The 16,340-nt window shown below is 38.6% G+C and overlaps 1 protein-coding gene across 3 annotated transcripts in view; it reads left to right on the forward strand.

Moving 5' to 3' along the window:
• SPATA6 (spermatogenesis associated 6) overlaps positions 1 to 16,340 on the forward strand; it is a 133,218-nt gene that overhangs the window by 45,426 nt on the left and 71,452 nt on the right. For 2 of the 3 annotated variants that reach the window (XM_027771351.1, XM_006147267.1), the window contains exons 4-6: positions 4,575 to 4,616; positions 5,848 to 5,972; positions 14,843 to 14,923. In XM_027771351.1, the coding sequence (XP_027627152.1) occupies positions 4,575 to 4,616; positions 5,848 to 5,972; positions 14,843 to 14,923 (248 nt within the window). The remainder of the gene's footprint in view (positions 1 to 4,574; positions 4,617 to 5,847; positions 5,973 to 14,842; positions 14,924 to 16,340) is intronic. The other variant, XM_027771352.1, reaches the window with a different exon arrangement.

Here is a 16,340-nt window from a genome sequence, read left to right on the forward strand (position 1 = left end):
ATATATCAATTTCCTTCTCTCTGAAAAAAAGGTCTGTTAATGTCTCTTGCAAGATAGGTCTTCTGAAAACCAAGTCCCTCAATTTTTTTTTAATTGCTAGAGGGTGTGTTCACTTGCCAGAGAAAGAGAAACAGAGCGGGAAAGAGAGAGAGAGGGAAGAAGAAAGCACCACACTCCCCCAGTGGGGTGTGATCAAACTGCAATTCCTTCTCCATTTTTTCATTTTGTCATGACTTCGGACACACATACCCATGCCCCCAGTCAGTTTTTCAAGTCACTGGGCCAGAATTTTAAAAAATTATTATTTTATTAAGCTTTATTTATTTAATTTGAACAGAGAGGGACAGAGCAAGACAGCAAGAGAGAGAGGAAAATGAGAAAGCAAGCCACCAGGTCTGGGACTCAAACTGTGGTCAGCCATGAGGGAGTCCAGTGTCCCTAAACGTCACGCCACTGGCTGGTCCCCAGAATTGGAATTGCGGCCAGCCGTGGAGATCCAGCTCTCTTCACTACTAGGCTGTGGTCAATTATTGTTTGTGTGCCAAATAACTGTTAAAGGATAATTTTGCAGAGTACAGAATTCTAGATTTTTTTTTCTCTTTAACATTTAAAATATTTCACTCCGTTCTTTTCTTTCATCTTTTCTGAGGAGAAGTCAGATATAATTTTTATGTTCTATAGATAAAGTGTTTTTTTCTCTTCTGTTTTTTTTTTTTTAAAGACATTTCCTTTATATTTGATTTTCTGAAGTTTGCAGATGATATGCCTAAGTGTAATTTTTTGGACATTTATCCTAGTTGGTGTTCTCTGACTTTCCTGTATGTTTGGTTTCATGTCTGATATTAATTTGGGAAATTCCCTATTACTGCTTCCAATATTTCTGTTCCTTTGTTTTTTCTCCTCCCAGTATTTTAATTATGTCCGTATTACACCTTTTGTAGTGCACTCACAGTTCTTGGATATTCTGTTGTATTTATTTTATTTGGTCTTTTCTCTCTTTGTAGTTTGGACGTTTTTGTTGTCATATCCTCAAGCTTTGCGACTCTTTCCTCAGCTGTGTCTTGTCTGCTAATGAGCTCAACAAAGGCATTCTTCATCTTTGTTACTGTGCTTTTCACCTTTATCTTGATCCTTAAAAATTTCATCTTTTTACTTATGTGATCTACTTTTGCATTTTGTTAATTTTCCTCCTTAGGTTCTTTAGCGAATTACAGTTTTTTATTTTTTAAATTCCTGATTTGATTATTTAAACATTCCTGCCATATCAGACTCTGGCTCTGATATTTGTTCAGTTTCTTCAAACTGTGTTCATTGACTTTTAGCATACTTTGTACTTATTTGCTGAAAGCAAGACAACATGTTTGGAGTAAAGGGGCTCTGGGGGAAATGTATGGGTCAGATGTGAGGAGACGTGAGTGTTCTGTCATCTTTTGGTAAGCCTTTGCCCTTGGATTGTGAACTTCACTAGTGCTTCTCAGTTTTTGAACCCTTTGTTAGGACAGAATGCCTAAAAGGAGCTGGACAGTATTTCTCTTCCCCAGTGTGGAAAACTAGACTGGGAGGTCATTGGCTATTTCACTTTTCTCATGGAAAAGACTAAAGGCAGCTGGAATTGGGTGCTTTCCTTCCTCACATACAGGCCTAGGGCTGGCTGCCGGTGGCTCTTTCCCTCCCCAGGTAGTTTAGGCTCTGGTACAATCTCAGCAGGTTAAGCTGCAGTAAGATAGTTTCTTCAGAGGGCAAGCCTTGTTAGGAAAACAGAACGGTCTGGCATACTTCCAAGTGATTTCTTTCCTTACTCTCTGCTAGAAGTATGAGGGGATTTTTCCCCTGATATTTATAGTGAGGACCAGGTAGAGGTTCAGGAGGTAAAAATTACAAAAATGTGAAGTCCCTCTGTAGTTGGGTCACTCTAGAGCTTTTGTTCTTGTTTTTGTTTTTTTATTTGCCAGGGGGCACGTGAGCTCACCAGAGAGAGATGGAGAGAGAGATGGGGGTGTGGGGGGAGAAAATGAGAAAATAACCCTCATGGGGATGGCCATGCTACAGTCCCTTCTCCTCCATTTCTCTCTACTTTTAGATTCTGAGTACACACACACATGTCCCTGGTACATTTTTCAAGCTTCTGGGTCCAGGACTCAAATTGCCTAGTTGACCGTGTGGAATCCAGCTGCCTTAGCCACCCCACCACTGACTTGTCCCACTCTGGGGTTTTTATCTCCTAGCTTGTTCACACTCAGCCTCCAGCATATTTTTTAAAGGGAGATTTTTGCTATAGGGTGCATGTACTCCCCGGAGAGACAGAGAGAGACAGAGACAATATGTGAGAAATCACTCCCCAGGGAATGGCCACATAATCCCTTCTCCTCTCAGGATTTTGGGCACTCATGCACACATGCCTGGCATGATGAGCTTTAAGCTGCTGGGTCTGGGAATTGAACCACGGTTGATATGTGGGAGTCCAATAATGGAACCATTAATGTCATTTGCTGGTCTCTAGCCTACAGCAATTTATCAATTATAGTTCAAGTTTAGCTATCCTGCCGCTGATTCACACCGAGGTTCCTGCTTATGCTCTGGTAAGATATTTGCCTCCCCAGTTTTTTGGGACAGTGGTTTGTCCTGTGACCTCATTTCTCCGATGAGGTTCAAGAAGAGTTAATTTCAGCTTTTTACTTGTTAGGATGGAATGAAGACTTCTAACCTTATGCCAGGCCAGAAATCGGAAACCCTATTAGGTGTATTTTAGATCTTTGTATGATCATTCAGTTTTCTGGATCTTCATTGGCCTACTTGTATTTCCTGGTATTTCTCTCTCTTTTAAAAACTTCAATTATTAATTTTTCTATATACCTTGTTGGTTTTGTTTAAATGCCAGACTTTATAAAAATTTTATAAATAATTTGAAGCTTTAGGTAGGATTTATAATTGTTTAGCAGATTGCTATGGGGTATTAGCAATTCTGGATCATCTTAATTCAGGCGGGATTTGGAATGATTAAAATTTGGCCCTTAGTTCCTGGAAGTCTATTAGGTTGTCGAGAAAGTCATGACGCATTTTTCTGTTTTTCTATGCAAAAATGTATCAGGACTTTCCGATGACCCAATAGTTTTCGTTTTCCCATTACTGTTATAGTTGATCAATTATCCACACCTACAGCTCAGCCACCTACCAAGGCATTGCCCCTTGTCTTCAGATCTCCTTTCCTTCTCTTCTCAAAGCTATACTCTAATTTTCCTTCTTCTACTTCATAAGTTACAAAAACTGTTCTGTTTCTCAATCTCTTAGCTGCCTCTACTAGCGTTACCAGTTAACAGCAAGGAAAAACAGCCTTAAATGCCAGTCTTATCTCTCAGGGTTTCTTTTTTATATGGAGTTTTAAACTTGTTAGGTCTTCAGTTGATTTTAGCAAAAAGTATGTTTTGAATTACCTAATCTGAGATTACTCTGCTGTGTCCTATTTGAAGTCTTCCTAAGTGTTGTTCTGCTTTGAAAATTCTACTTTCTTGGTTCCTGAACTTTCAAAACTTCTTCATGCCATAGATCATTATTTAGGAGCATTCCAAGAGCATTCCTCAGACAAGCCTTTACTGACTACCTTACTAGATTAAGTCTTTTATTATACTTTTTCCTAGCACTAGCTATAATGTCTTAATTATATTTGTAGTTTGTAATTATATAATTGTGTTTTTATTTCACTTATTGTTTGTCTTCTCAATGGAATTTAAGCTACTTTAGAAAAAGGGCCATATCTATCTTTTCTCTGTATACAGCCCCAAGTCAAAGCCTACAAGAAGTAGTCATGGCTTAAATATATAGGTAGAAGGTTAAATGATTGAGATTTCCATTGGATGAAAATGGCAGAAAGTTTTCTTTTTTCTTGAAGTTAATTTATTTCTTCTGAGAATAAGAGGTAAGAGGAAAAGGTAGAGAAAAAGAGAGAGGGTGAACAACTTAATAGACAGGGTCTTAACAAAGCATTTGACTCCGTCCCAGATCACGCGGGCATGTGCATATTCTGCTCGTCCTCAGGGAGATCTCCAGTGATAGATCCAGAACCTCCCCGTGTGGGTCAGCCTCCTAGAATGTAGACTTCACCACTACCTGCCGCCACCCCAAGGGTGGCAAAATTTAAAGGAGATTATGGTTTTTTCATGGTTTTGTAGAAGTTAGAAAGGGCATAATTCTATTCCTACTTTTATAAATTTGTTATTAAATATTTAAGACACAGTAAAAGTATAAGAGTATTATATTATTCCTAGTTGTACATAGTACTGTGCTTAAGAAATCAATGTGACATATTTATAAAAATGTACATAATCTATTAAGATATGTGAATATTTAAGACACAGTAAAAGTATAAGAGTATTATATTATTCCTAGTTGTACATAGTACTGTACTTAAGAAATCAGTATGACTTATATTTATAAAAATGTACATAATCTATTAAGATATGTGAGGTCTCCATATTAGTGTAGTGAATACATTGGCTTTTAGAGTCTTCTGTGGTGAAGTAACTAATTTTTGTTTATTATTATTTTGTTCATTTAAAGAATTTTTTTTAAACTTTCAGATGATACAGCAGTGTTTGAGTTGATACAGCTAGTTCCACCAGGTACTGTATTAAATATTGATAATTGACATGGGAAATCGTTTCAATGAATTTTTGTTTTCTTTTTTTAAAATATATTTCTCTCTTTATCCTAAATGAAGAACAAGATAGGATTTCTACAATAGATTTGCTATGTGAAAGATAGTATTAGAGCAGCACAATAAAGAAAAATTACCATGGGCGTCACTTGAGTGCATTATTCTGAAACCGAATAGCGATAATTAAAGTTGGAAAATAACATCATTCTAGGATATTTTGTGATAGTCATAAAAATTGACTTTTACGTTTTTTTCCTAATACTATATGTTTCTTATTGATAAAATAGTTATCTCTATTTCTGTGCATGGGCTATGGGAATGGAAGGAAATAAAATCTTTTAAAAATATTTGTTTAATTTTATTTATTATCATTATTATTTTTTGAATTTAATCAGAGAGAGATAGAAAGAGGGAAGGTGAAAAAGCAAGTTGCTAGGTCTGGGATTCAAACCATGGTCAGCCATGTGGGAGTCCAGCACCTTAACCACCATGGCACCTACTGGTTCTGGGAAATAAAATACTACTTACAGACTAAACATTACAGATATCTGGAGGAGGTAGAGTTAAAATATAAAGGATAGTTTTACTTCCGACATTGAGTTCTATGATTATAGAAGAAATCTATTTTTTGTAAATTGCCAAAGGATGTGCATACACTCACTAGAGAGAGAGAGAGAGACAGTGAGAGAGAGCGAGAACCCTCCCATGGAATTCTGCAGTCCTTTTTCCTCCTGTTCTACATCCCATCAAGATTTTGGACATGCACACATTTGCACCAAATGTATTTTTCAGGTTCCCAGGGTTGGAATTCAAACTCTGGTCATTCCTGTGGGATCTGGCTGCCAAAGCACAGCACTTAACCACTGCACTGCAGGGCTGGCCGACCAACGTGATGTTTCTAAAAAGACATTTCTATTCCCCCAGGGACTCATAGGTACTCACTAATTTTACATGGATATCCCCATTCTTAAGGGGATGAGAATTACTAACACATTGTCTATTTCTCAAAAAAGCAAATGTGTTAATCCACTTAACATAATCTGTTTTAATTTTCCTTTCATAGAAAATAAGCATGACTCTGAAGCAAGAATTCCATAAGGCGTCAGGAAATACATATGTCATACTTGACATCTTTGTTTCTATTTAGAAGCAAAATACTTTGTTACAATTTGAATCATAGGCTATCTTTCTTGTAGTGGGTGAAACACTGTCTACATATGATGAAAATACACGAGATTTCATGTTCCCGGGTCCAAATCAAATTTCTGGACACCATGATTCAAACCGCCAGGTTACCATGAGGAGGATTTCTGGCCTTCGAGTAAGTGCTTACTGTTTTCTGAGTCAGTTTTTGATGCATGTTCGTTGTCAAAACCACCACAAAACCTTCAACATATTACATGTAAAAAACTAATTCAAAGTTTAATTTGGTATAAAGCTTAATTGTCTTGTAAAATTGTGGGTTTTTTTTTCGTGTTTTTGTTTTTAAGAGAGATTTTTGCTATAGGGCGTGTGTGCTTGCTGAAAAGACAGAAAGTGAGAAACCACCCCCCCCAGGGGGGATGGTCACACTGCAGTCCCCTCTCTTCCAGTCACTTCTTGGGATTTTGGGAACACACACACACACACACACACACACACGTGCACCCAGCTTCAGTTTTAAGCTGCTGTGTCTGAGACTGGAAGGGGGTGGGGGTCAACTACGTGGGAGTCCAGTGATGTGACCATTTTGCCATCTGCTGGTCCACATTTTATAAATCCAAACGAAAATGTAACAAAACCCATGCATGTATCACCCATAATTGTTATTTTGCCTTATATTGTTTTTTAGTCTCTCTGTTTTCATCTTCCCATTCTTCTTCCTGCCCCATTCCCATCCCATTTGTCTGTCTTTTTTTCACTTTTCTTTTTTTTAAAATTAATTAATTTATTTCTATTTAATCACATCTTTACAGTGTACAACATTTCTTTTTTCAGCACAAATGCTATGCTATGCATGTCAGTCAAGCCAAAGATATTACTCTATAACTTATCTGCAAATAGCTTCTCATTTTTTTCTCAATTAAGCATACTCTTACTTTTTTCCTTTCCCCCTCTCCCTTCCATACTAAATTTTTCCCCATATTTTATTGATTCACAAAATATTTTAAACTAAAAATATTATGGACACTTTTACTTTTTAAAGGAGTGACTATGGCACATTTGAAAAGATCTCATGGCACTTAGAGAAATCCAAATTAAAATAACCATGTGATTTTATTTTTACAGCTGTTAGGCTGGTACAAAAACATAATAAAACAGACAATATCAAAGGCGTGAGACATTGGAAACTCATGTATATTGCTATACCACATAAACTGAATTAATTACAATTCAGATTTTTTTTTTTTTAGAGGATTTTGCCTTAAGGCATATGTGCTTGCCAGAGAGAAACAGGGAGGGAAAGGAGAAATAACCCCCCTGGGGGGATGGCCATGCTGCAACCCCTTCTCCATTCTCCTCCCAGGATATTGGGCACATAGGCACATGCACACGTGCCTGGTGTGATTTGCAGGCCTCCTGGTCTGGGACTCTAACTGGGGTCGCCCATGTGGGGATCCAGTGACATAACTGCTATGCTATCTGCATTACTAGAGTTATTAATATTTAGTAAAGGCAAAGATCCTCAAAGCTTATGACCTGAGTGTATATCTTAGAGATATACTCTCTCTAGAAAACTTTTCTTAAGAATGCTCACTTGTAGTGTTGTTCATAATAAAGTAATTGGAAATAATTGAAATGTTTGTTGGCAGGAGTTTGGATAGATTAATTGTAAAATGTTCATGGACTAAAAATAGTATTCATACACTCAAAATTAAAAGCTGCAGTAAGTGACAGCTTAGTCTCCCATCCTTTTCTACAACTTCATTCAAGTTCTGTGAAATATTTGAGAGGTTTTTGCTATAGGGCACATGCACTCGCCAGAAAAACAGAGAGACAGAGAGATAGAAAGCAAGAAATTACCCCCAGGGGAATGGCTACTCCTCAGTCCCTCTCCTCCATTCTCCTCTTAGGACCTTGGGCACGCACATACATGTGCCCAGTGTGAGTTTAAGTCCGGGACCTAAACCACGGTCGACTGCATGGGAGTCCAGAAACATAGCCGTTACGCCAACTGCTGATCCCTCAAAATATTTTTATCCTGGAAAGCGAATCTTCCACTGAGCAAAACTGAGAAGCCTGTGCTGTTTTAAAGGAGGAAAAGCACAAGTGTCTAGGTTGAAATGATCTGAACAAAATTTTTTCACTAATTTTATAAACTATTAATAGTCTGAATAAGCAAAGTTGGGTGATATGAGCCAATATAGTCAATAAAGTAATTTGTCCTGTAGTGCTTGGTTTATGCTATGCCCTATTCACAGAAATGGCAACTTTATCTTGCTGAAAGTATAAAAGTAAACCAAGTAGCAAGTCTATGAAAATATGCCTCCTTTGGGGTATTTTCAGTGTCTATTAACTAGCTTCTGCACTACTTAGAAAAAACCATGAGCACTGTGTGGAAACCTGCAATGAGAAAACATATATTTTAAAATTATGGTCTTTTAAAAGTAATTTAAAATTCTGTATTATTTCAAGACGGCAATATAAACTCAAGAATATTGACCAGTATCAGAGATTCATTTAAAATCGTTTCATTTGTGTTATTCTTGCATATATTCAGAGAATGTTGGATTGCTAAAACTAACCAAATAAATAATAGGACTTCTAGTAATGGCACATGAAGAGGTTGGCACTTCTTCCTTCTACACAAAATGCATCTAAAACTGAACAAGAATGTTACAAAGAACTTTCAGGGCAGTGGAAACTGACAACAAAGATTAGACAATGAAGTTTTGGGGTTTTATTTTAAAATAATTATTTAACTTTATTATTTCTTTTTTAAAAAATGTGATCAGATAGACACACACACACAGAGAGAGAGAGAGAGAGCAAACGAGAGAGAGAGAGCGAGGAAGTGAGAAAGCAAGCCACAGGTCCAGGATTTGAACTGTGGTCAGCTATATGGGAGTGTCCAGCGCCTGCTGGTCCCTGATGATGATGCTAAAGCTCTGGGTAAAAGTGGCAGGAGTGTGTGTCCTTCTTACTTGGGACATTCCCCTTCCCTGGTTGATCAGTGAGAGCTCCAGCTTCATCTAGCCTGGGTGAAGCATAGCAGCTTTTCTGCCAGGGGGTAGAATCAGTTTGGGGCAGGGGGACAAATAGTGAGGCCATGCTAGCTAAGTTGGTAGATCAGTTGGAAGCAGAGGAAGAGACTCCACAGCTTTGCTAAGCTAATTCCAGTTCTAATTGGAACAAGCAACACCCAGCCAGAGGATTGATAGGGAGAGCCTGGAAGTAAGGGAGCCAAAACAAAGACAGAATACCTGAGATATGCTCTGTACCCATTCTTGTGTCTGTGAAACCCTGCATTTGTAGGGGGACAGTGAGAACCCAGCAAAAATAAAAGCCAACAGAGACTGGAGTCCTGGCTGTAGTGTTGAATATATTTTCTAATCCAAACACAGATAATCAGCAGAGGGCAGAACCCTTACAGGTTGGATGACCACTTACCAATACATATGTAGGTAAGACTCAGAGAATCTAAAAAGCCATGGAAGGATATATAAATTGAATAGCAAATGGCAGGGATAAATCCATATCTAATTCTGTTTAAAGAAGAATGGAAAAATTGCTCCAGTCAGTAGTTTGTGGTCCTGGCAGGCAGTAGTGCACCATCCTAACAATATCTGTGAGTTCCAACCTATCGTTCTGAACCCTTCACTGTGGTAAGGATTCAGACCACATCTGGGATCGAATTCTGTCACTAGCAAGGACTGAGTAATCTTGAGAAAAGCATTTTAATATGGAGACAATTGTTGGATAGATTAATGTAAACTTAAATAATGATAACAGTGACAGGCATATAGGGACACTCAAATGTTAGTGACGCATGTTAGCTGTGTACATCATGGTTGCGATGAGGCCACAGTGATGTTTTCTCCCTTAGGCACTTCCTTAAAAAGAGAATTGTGACTTCCTTATTTTAAGTGTTAGCTTGGTACCTTGATGGTGTAGGTAATAAATTAATAAATGCCCCTCGATTGAATCAAAGGAATGAATTGCATCTTATTGGAGATGTCATAGAGGAGCTGATATTTGAGACGGCGTGATGATTACTTTTTTATGTAAATTTGGCTAGGCTGTGGTGTCCAGTTGTTTGATCTAACACTATTCTAGATGTTACTATAAAGGGATTTGGTAGATAGGATTAATATTTGTAATCAGTTTACTTTGAAAATGTGGGTGGCTTTACCTAATCAGTTGAAAACCTGAAGAGCAAAAACAGGTGTTTGGAGGCCTTCTGCCAGGAGACTGTAACAGAAGTCCTTCCTGAGTTCCTAGCCTGCTGGCCTGGCCTACAATTTTATGCTAAAGGTTTCACTTCAACTTTTTCCTTTATTTTCAGCCGGCCAGCACACCCTGTAGATTTTGTTTTTGCCATCCGCAACAGTAGGATGAACTAATTCCTTAAAATCAATCTCTCTCTTTCTATGCATATGAGGGAACTTCAGAAAAGTTCATGGACAAAAGGAAGTAAAGTACAAGTTTATTTTGGTGCAAAACAATTTTGAAATCACACACAACAGCTGGCTTCTAGCAGAGTGAGTGAACCAGTGATTTTTTCATAATATGCATTCTCCATGACTTTTTGAAGACCCCTCATATATTTTATGAGTTAGATCTCTTTGGAGAACTCTGACTGATATAGTTGGGATTTGAAGATCAATAAAAATAATGGTGAAAACATTAATCAAGTACTTCCTATGTGACTAGCAGGAGGAGCAAGGTGCTAAGTTTCAGTCTAGGCTGTGCTAATTCTATGTCCAGAAATCCCTTGATTCCCCTCTCTTCCAAAGGCAGAGCCAGTGCCGTTCCTACTTTCAGTGTACTTAGTGACACTGACAGCTATAATATGGTGAAGAGATGCTGTAAGACTTGATACTAAGTCATGAAAAACATTGGGATTCCTCTCTTGTATTCCTTACTCTAGTATAAGTCAACTGTCATGAATGAGGACAGTCTAGCAGCTCTGTAGACAGAGGCTGAGCTGGAAGGGCTTTGCTAGAATGTTTGTGAAAGCTTGAAGTTTCTTGGGACCAGCAGTTAGTGTAATGGCTATGTTGCCGGACTCCCATGTAGTCAACTGCGGTTCGAGTCCCGGACCTGGTAACTTAAACTCACCCCGGGCATGTGTGTGTGCATGCCCAAGATCCCAAGAGGAGAATAGAGTAGAAGGGATTGCAGCATGGCCATCCCCCCGGGGGCTAATTTCTCGCTTTCTTTCTGGTGAGAGCATGTGCCCTATAACAAAAACCTCTCCCCTCTCCAAAAAAAAAAAGCTTGAAGCTTCTTAAAGAAACTGCCAGATAAGCATTTGCAGGAAAGTGAGATTAATGTTACTGGGAATTAGCAGAAAAGGAGATCCTTTGTAATATGGATTGCATTACGTAATAGGAGAGAGTCTTAACATCATAATCACCTGCAGTGATGTGGCATGCTAAAAACAATACCTAATGAAATGGGTGTTCTGTCTAAGGAGACTTTCAAACAGAGCGTTAGAGGGGTTACCTGGCTACTTTGTGTTCCTTATATAGCCCGGTATGAAGGGAGAAAGAAATGAAAGGAAAGGTTAAACAAAAAGGACTTAGAACTGAGTGTTTCTGATGATTCTCAGCTATTCCTAATGGTGCACAGTGCAAAATTAAGAAATTATTTCTGAGCAAAAAATCATTCCAGAACACTTATAGGAAATTATGGTCTGATAGTAAACCGATGGTGTGACTAAAATCCTTCATTAAAACCTCAGATCTAACGTGTTGCCTTAGAAAATCATTTAACTAAACATTTGTTTTCTAAGATACTTTACGGAATTGTTCCTCAGCAGCCTTCAGCAAGCCCATTAGGGAAAAGGGTGTTTTGTATAACAGAGTGAACTCTAACATGGTTCACACAAAAACAAACAAACAAACAAAAAAAACAAAAATAAAAGCATTAAATAGGCAGAACTACCACCAGCTTCATCTGAAATGGAAAGAGACTTGCCAAAATGAAAAGACTTTTTGATAGGATCCAAGCTCAGAACACTGTACAAGTCCAAACAGCGTACCTCTTACTGCAAAGGAATTATGATTTAAAGAACGAAAGCAAGAGCTCAGAATGTGAGCCAAGAACCACACATAGTTATTTTTGAGCAGGAATTAGGATTAAGTCCTTTTCAAGAAACTTTGAACATTTCCTTGTCTGTATTTCAAAGTGATTTCTCTTTGCCCCCTGCCTTCTCACTCTGTGAACTGTGATGTGTGCAGTGGTTTGACCTGTGCGTGCATGCGTGCGTGCGTGCGTGCGTGTGCGTGTGTGTTGAGTACGTGCGGGGCAGGTAACTCATCTCTTTAGTCCATAGTTCTTCTGATTGTGAGGGACTATATTGCAGGGCTCTTCTTAAAGAACTACACCTGAGGACGCTTAGCTATGGCAGCATTTGATTTAGATGCCAGCATGCTCAATTTGAAACTGAAGTTGTAAAAGGAGGAGAGATTTTTCTTTTTTCCTTCTGTCTTTGGAAAGGACATGAGTGTGCTTCGCATGTCAAAGGAATGTAAGTAACTTGTGGCAAGAGGACACAGTGCAGTGTTTTTAAAATCTGTGTACTCATTTTTTGATACTCTTCCATTGGAAAGGTAGCCTCTCCCCTCTGTCCTTGAGGATGGACTTGAATTTATAGAATGTGGTTGCAGTGACGGTTAGACTGCTGAGGCTGGGTCATTGTGGTTTCCTCCTTGCTTTGCTCTTGGCTCACCCCCTTTGGGGGAATTAGCTGCCACAACAGGAGGACACTCAGCAACCCTGTGCAAAAATTCATGTGATAAGGAGCTACGTTTTTTTTTTGTTTATTTTTTTCTTTTCAAAAACTGAAATGGAGCTGAGGCCTTCAGCCAATAGCCATGTGAATAAACCTTCTTGGGAAGCAATTTCTCAAGCCGCCGTCAGGCCTTCAGCTCACTGCATCTCAGACAGCATCTTGACTGTAGTCTCATGAGAGAGTCTAAGCCAGAAACACCCAGCTCTATCTCTGTCAGATTTCTGACCATAGAAACTATGTGGGATAAGGATTTACTGATGCTTTCTACTGCCAGGTGTTGGGTAATATGTAGCAGTCGATAACTAAAAGCCGACAGAGTAGATACATGATTTAAAAATGATATCATGGCAGGAAAACAATATTTCATTTCATTCTTAGGGGACTCATATTTACATTTTCTGCAACATGTGTGATATTTTAATTTTTTTTTTTTTGAGAGATTTTCACTGTAGGGCGCGTGCGCTCGCCAGACAGACAGAGAGAGACATAGAGATAGAAAGCGAGAAATCACCCCCCAGAGGGGATGGTCGCGCCGCAATCCCTTCTCCTCCATTCTCCTCTCGGGATCTTGGGCACGCAACGCACACGTGCCCGGCGTGAGTTTTAAGCCACCGGGTCCAGGACACGAACCGCGGTCGACTACGTGGGAGTCCAGCGACATAGCCATTACGCTAACTGCTGGTTCCCAACATGTGTGATATTTTAAACTTTATACTTAGTTGGTGTTTTGGACTGGTTAATGTCCCCCAAATATTGAAGTTTTGAAATTTAGAGGGTGATGGTTTGGTAGGGAGTAAGAGGTAGTGACTACTAGGGGTAATCAGACTTTGGAAGCATCACTCTCATGAAAGGATTTATGATGTCTCACAAGACCCGGTGAGTTCTAGTTCTCATGAGAAGGGGTTAGTTCTCCTGAGGACTCGTTGCTATAAAAGGAAAGGGCCTGCCCCCAGGTCTCTCTCTGCGCTCGCCTCCATCCTCTCTGCTTCTCAGCTGTGTTGCGATGCCAGCCTTCATCTATGGGCTTTCCAACCACCAGAATCAGGACTCAGATAAATCTCTGTTCTTTATATCTCACCCAATTTCAGGTATTTCTGTAATCAACACGATAGTGGACTAAGACAGTTGGTCACAGGCTGAGTTTGCTAGAGGCCAGATGTTAGCACCTGGGTCGATGTCTGACTGTTAGGGTGAAGCTACTCTGGGCTCAGGTGATGCTCTTTACATGTGGATGAATGCATCATTCGTGTGTTTCCAAACATTTTCTCAGCGACTTTGTGACTATCCTTTTGAACTCCATTAGTCTTCCCTTATCTCAAACAGCATTCAAAGTAATGATTGAAATGTTGCTAGAAATAGAAGCCAGATTCATTCCTAGATCTGAATGCAAGCTGCATTACAGGAAATGATGTTAAAGGAATTGGCAAAGTGGGACCAGCAGATGGCACAGTGGTTACATTGCTGGACTCCCAAGTAGTCGACCACAGTTCAAGTCTCGGACCTGGTGGCTTAAACTCACAGCAGGCATGTATGTGTGTGTGTGTGTGCCCAAAATCTCAAAAAGAGAATAGAGGAGGGATTTCACATGGTCATCTCTCTAGGAGGTCATTTCTTTGTCTCTCTGGGAAGCACACACATCCTATAGCAAAAGTCTCTCTCTTTAAAAAAAAAAAAAAATTGACAAAGAATTATGTCTCTTCTGTTTTCAGAACCTGTATACTCAAAACCTGTGATTTTTAAAAAATTGAAGAGACTGCTCACAATATTATTTTTTTAAAAATTGTAATTAACATAAATTATATATATTTATACAACATATTTTGATATATGCATACATTGTAGAATGTCTAAATGAAGCTAATCAACAAATTATTTCATGACTGTATAGTCAAATATGTCTTAAATTGTAGTAGTAAGAAGTGTTGAGCTCTTTTATGTCGGTCCATATACTTATGACTATAATTCCATAGCATAGTTCAGAAATTTTCAAACAGTTTGACAGGAAATGCTTGAAAATAAAACAAAGTATGATTTTGTAAAAGTAATATAAACACTTATAACTAAATCATGAGCAATAAAACTTTCTCACTAACACTTGGCATTATTATGTTGTCTATGTTTACTAAGTTCAAACTAACAAATGCAGCAGCTGAACCCTGACAAGTATTCGTTACTTTATGTCATTTCTTATCAGTAATAATTACCTCTTTTTAAAGGGAAATGTCTAATAACAACCTATTTTTCTCTTTCAGGGAATTGCTCCAAAGCTGGAATTTTCTACAACTTCGGTGATCACTGAATGTCTGATAAGTTCAAGGAAGTGCCGCGCTCAGGTTAAAATAATTTATTTAAATCATCTGATTGTTTATTTGTTCATATTCATGGCCATTTGACAAACATTATTCTTTTAATTTGGCTGCAGTTCTTTTTATCTTTTCTTTATTAATTTTTTTTTACATTATTATTTTTTTTTTTTGGAGAGGTTTTTGCCATAGGGCACATGCGCTCGCCAGACAGACAGAGACAGAGAGAGACAGAGAGACAGAAAACGAGAAATCACCCCCCTGGGGGGATGGCCACGCCGCAGTCCTGTCTCCTCTATTCTCCTCTCGGGATCTTGGGCACGCATGCACACACACCCAGCATGAGTTTTAAGCCACTGGGTCTGGGACTTAAACTGCAGTTGACTACATGGGAGTCCAGCGACATAGCCATTATGCTAACTGCTGGTCCACTTATTATTATTATTTTAATGCACAGAAATCTGGCTGCTAGAAAGATGCTGAGATCAACAAGTTCCACAGACTTCTCATATAATATAAGGATACTTCTGTGAATCTTATATTCGGGTTGTTGGGAAAGTCATGATGGATTTCTGCACACAAAAAAATATATGTCATGGCTTTTCCAATGACCCAACAGAAATTATAGGTTACTGTAAAAGGTTCAAAGATCAAAAACCTTTTCAGCAAATGTGACCAGGGGGTCTCAGACTGGGATATTGGTGTTGAATTAGTACAGTTTCTTGAGTGTCTCTAATTTCTCAGTTTGGTGGCTATATTGGTGCTGTCAGATCAAGGAAGCTCAGGTTTTTCAGCCCAAATTCCTTCTATGTGAAAAATGCCATTAGTAAATTGAGATAGCTTGATGTAATCTTTTTCTCTGGTCTAACTTCTTGCTGAGTTACAGTGATGGTCTTGCTACGTTGTCTATAGATTGTGTAATAATGTGTAGGCATCATTCATGTGCAGTTGCATTGTGACCAGGTAACAGTGACAGTGTTGAACAGCCAGTGGTATATAAACCCCAGAGGGCTCAAACAGGGCAAGACTGGGCCTATCATGGAAGAAGTAAAATATTAATTTACTGCATTTGCTGAGAATGATAACCTTCACTTAAGCTTAAGAAAGGTAAAATATAGTTATGGAGTTATTGAAGGGACTATTCTTACTTTGTTTAGCAGGATATTTAGTATTTTAGAGTCAGGATGTATTATTTTTTAAATGCAAGCCAAAACACAGCTATGAGAGACTTAATGTTGTAATCTTGAGACTTAAACATTGAGACTTATACTTTGAGACTTATACATTGTGCACATTTGGAAACTGTTAGAAATTCTTTGCCTGGACTCAGTCAATTGTTTTGTTCACACTGGGGTATGCTCTTCTACGGGATGGCTAGATATGTCTTTTTTTTTTTTTAACATTTTGTTAGAAGTGTAACACACACACACAGAAAAGTACATTTAAG

Source organism: Tupaia chinensis, unplaced genomic scaffold (genome assembly GCF_000334495.1).
Source record: "Tupaia chinensis unplaced genomic scaffold, TupChi_1.0 Scaffold000207_1, whole genome shotgun sequence".
Lineage (NCBI taxonomy): Eukaryota > Metazoa > Chordata > Mammalia > Scandentia > Tupaiidae > Tupaia > Tupaia belangeri.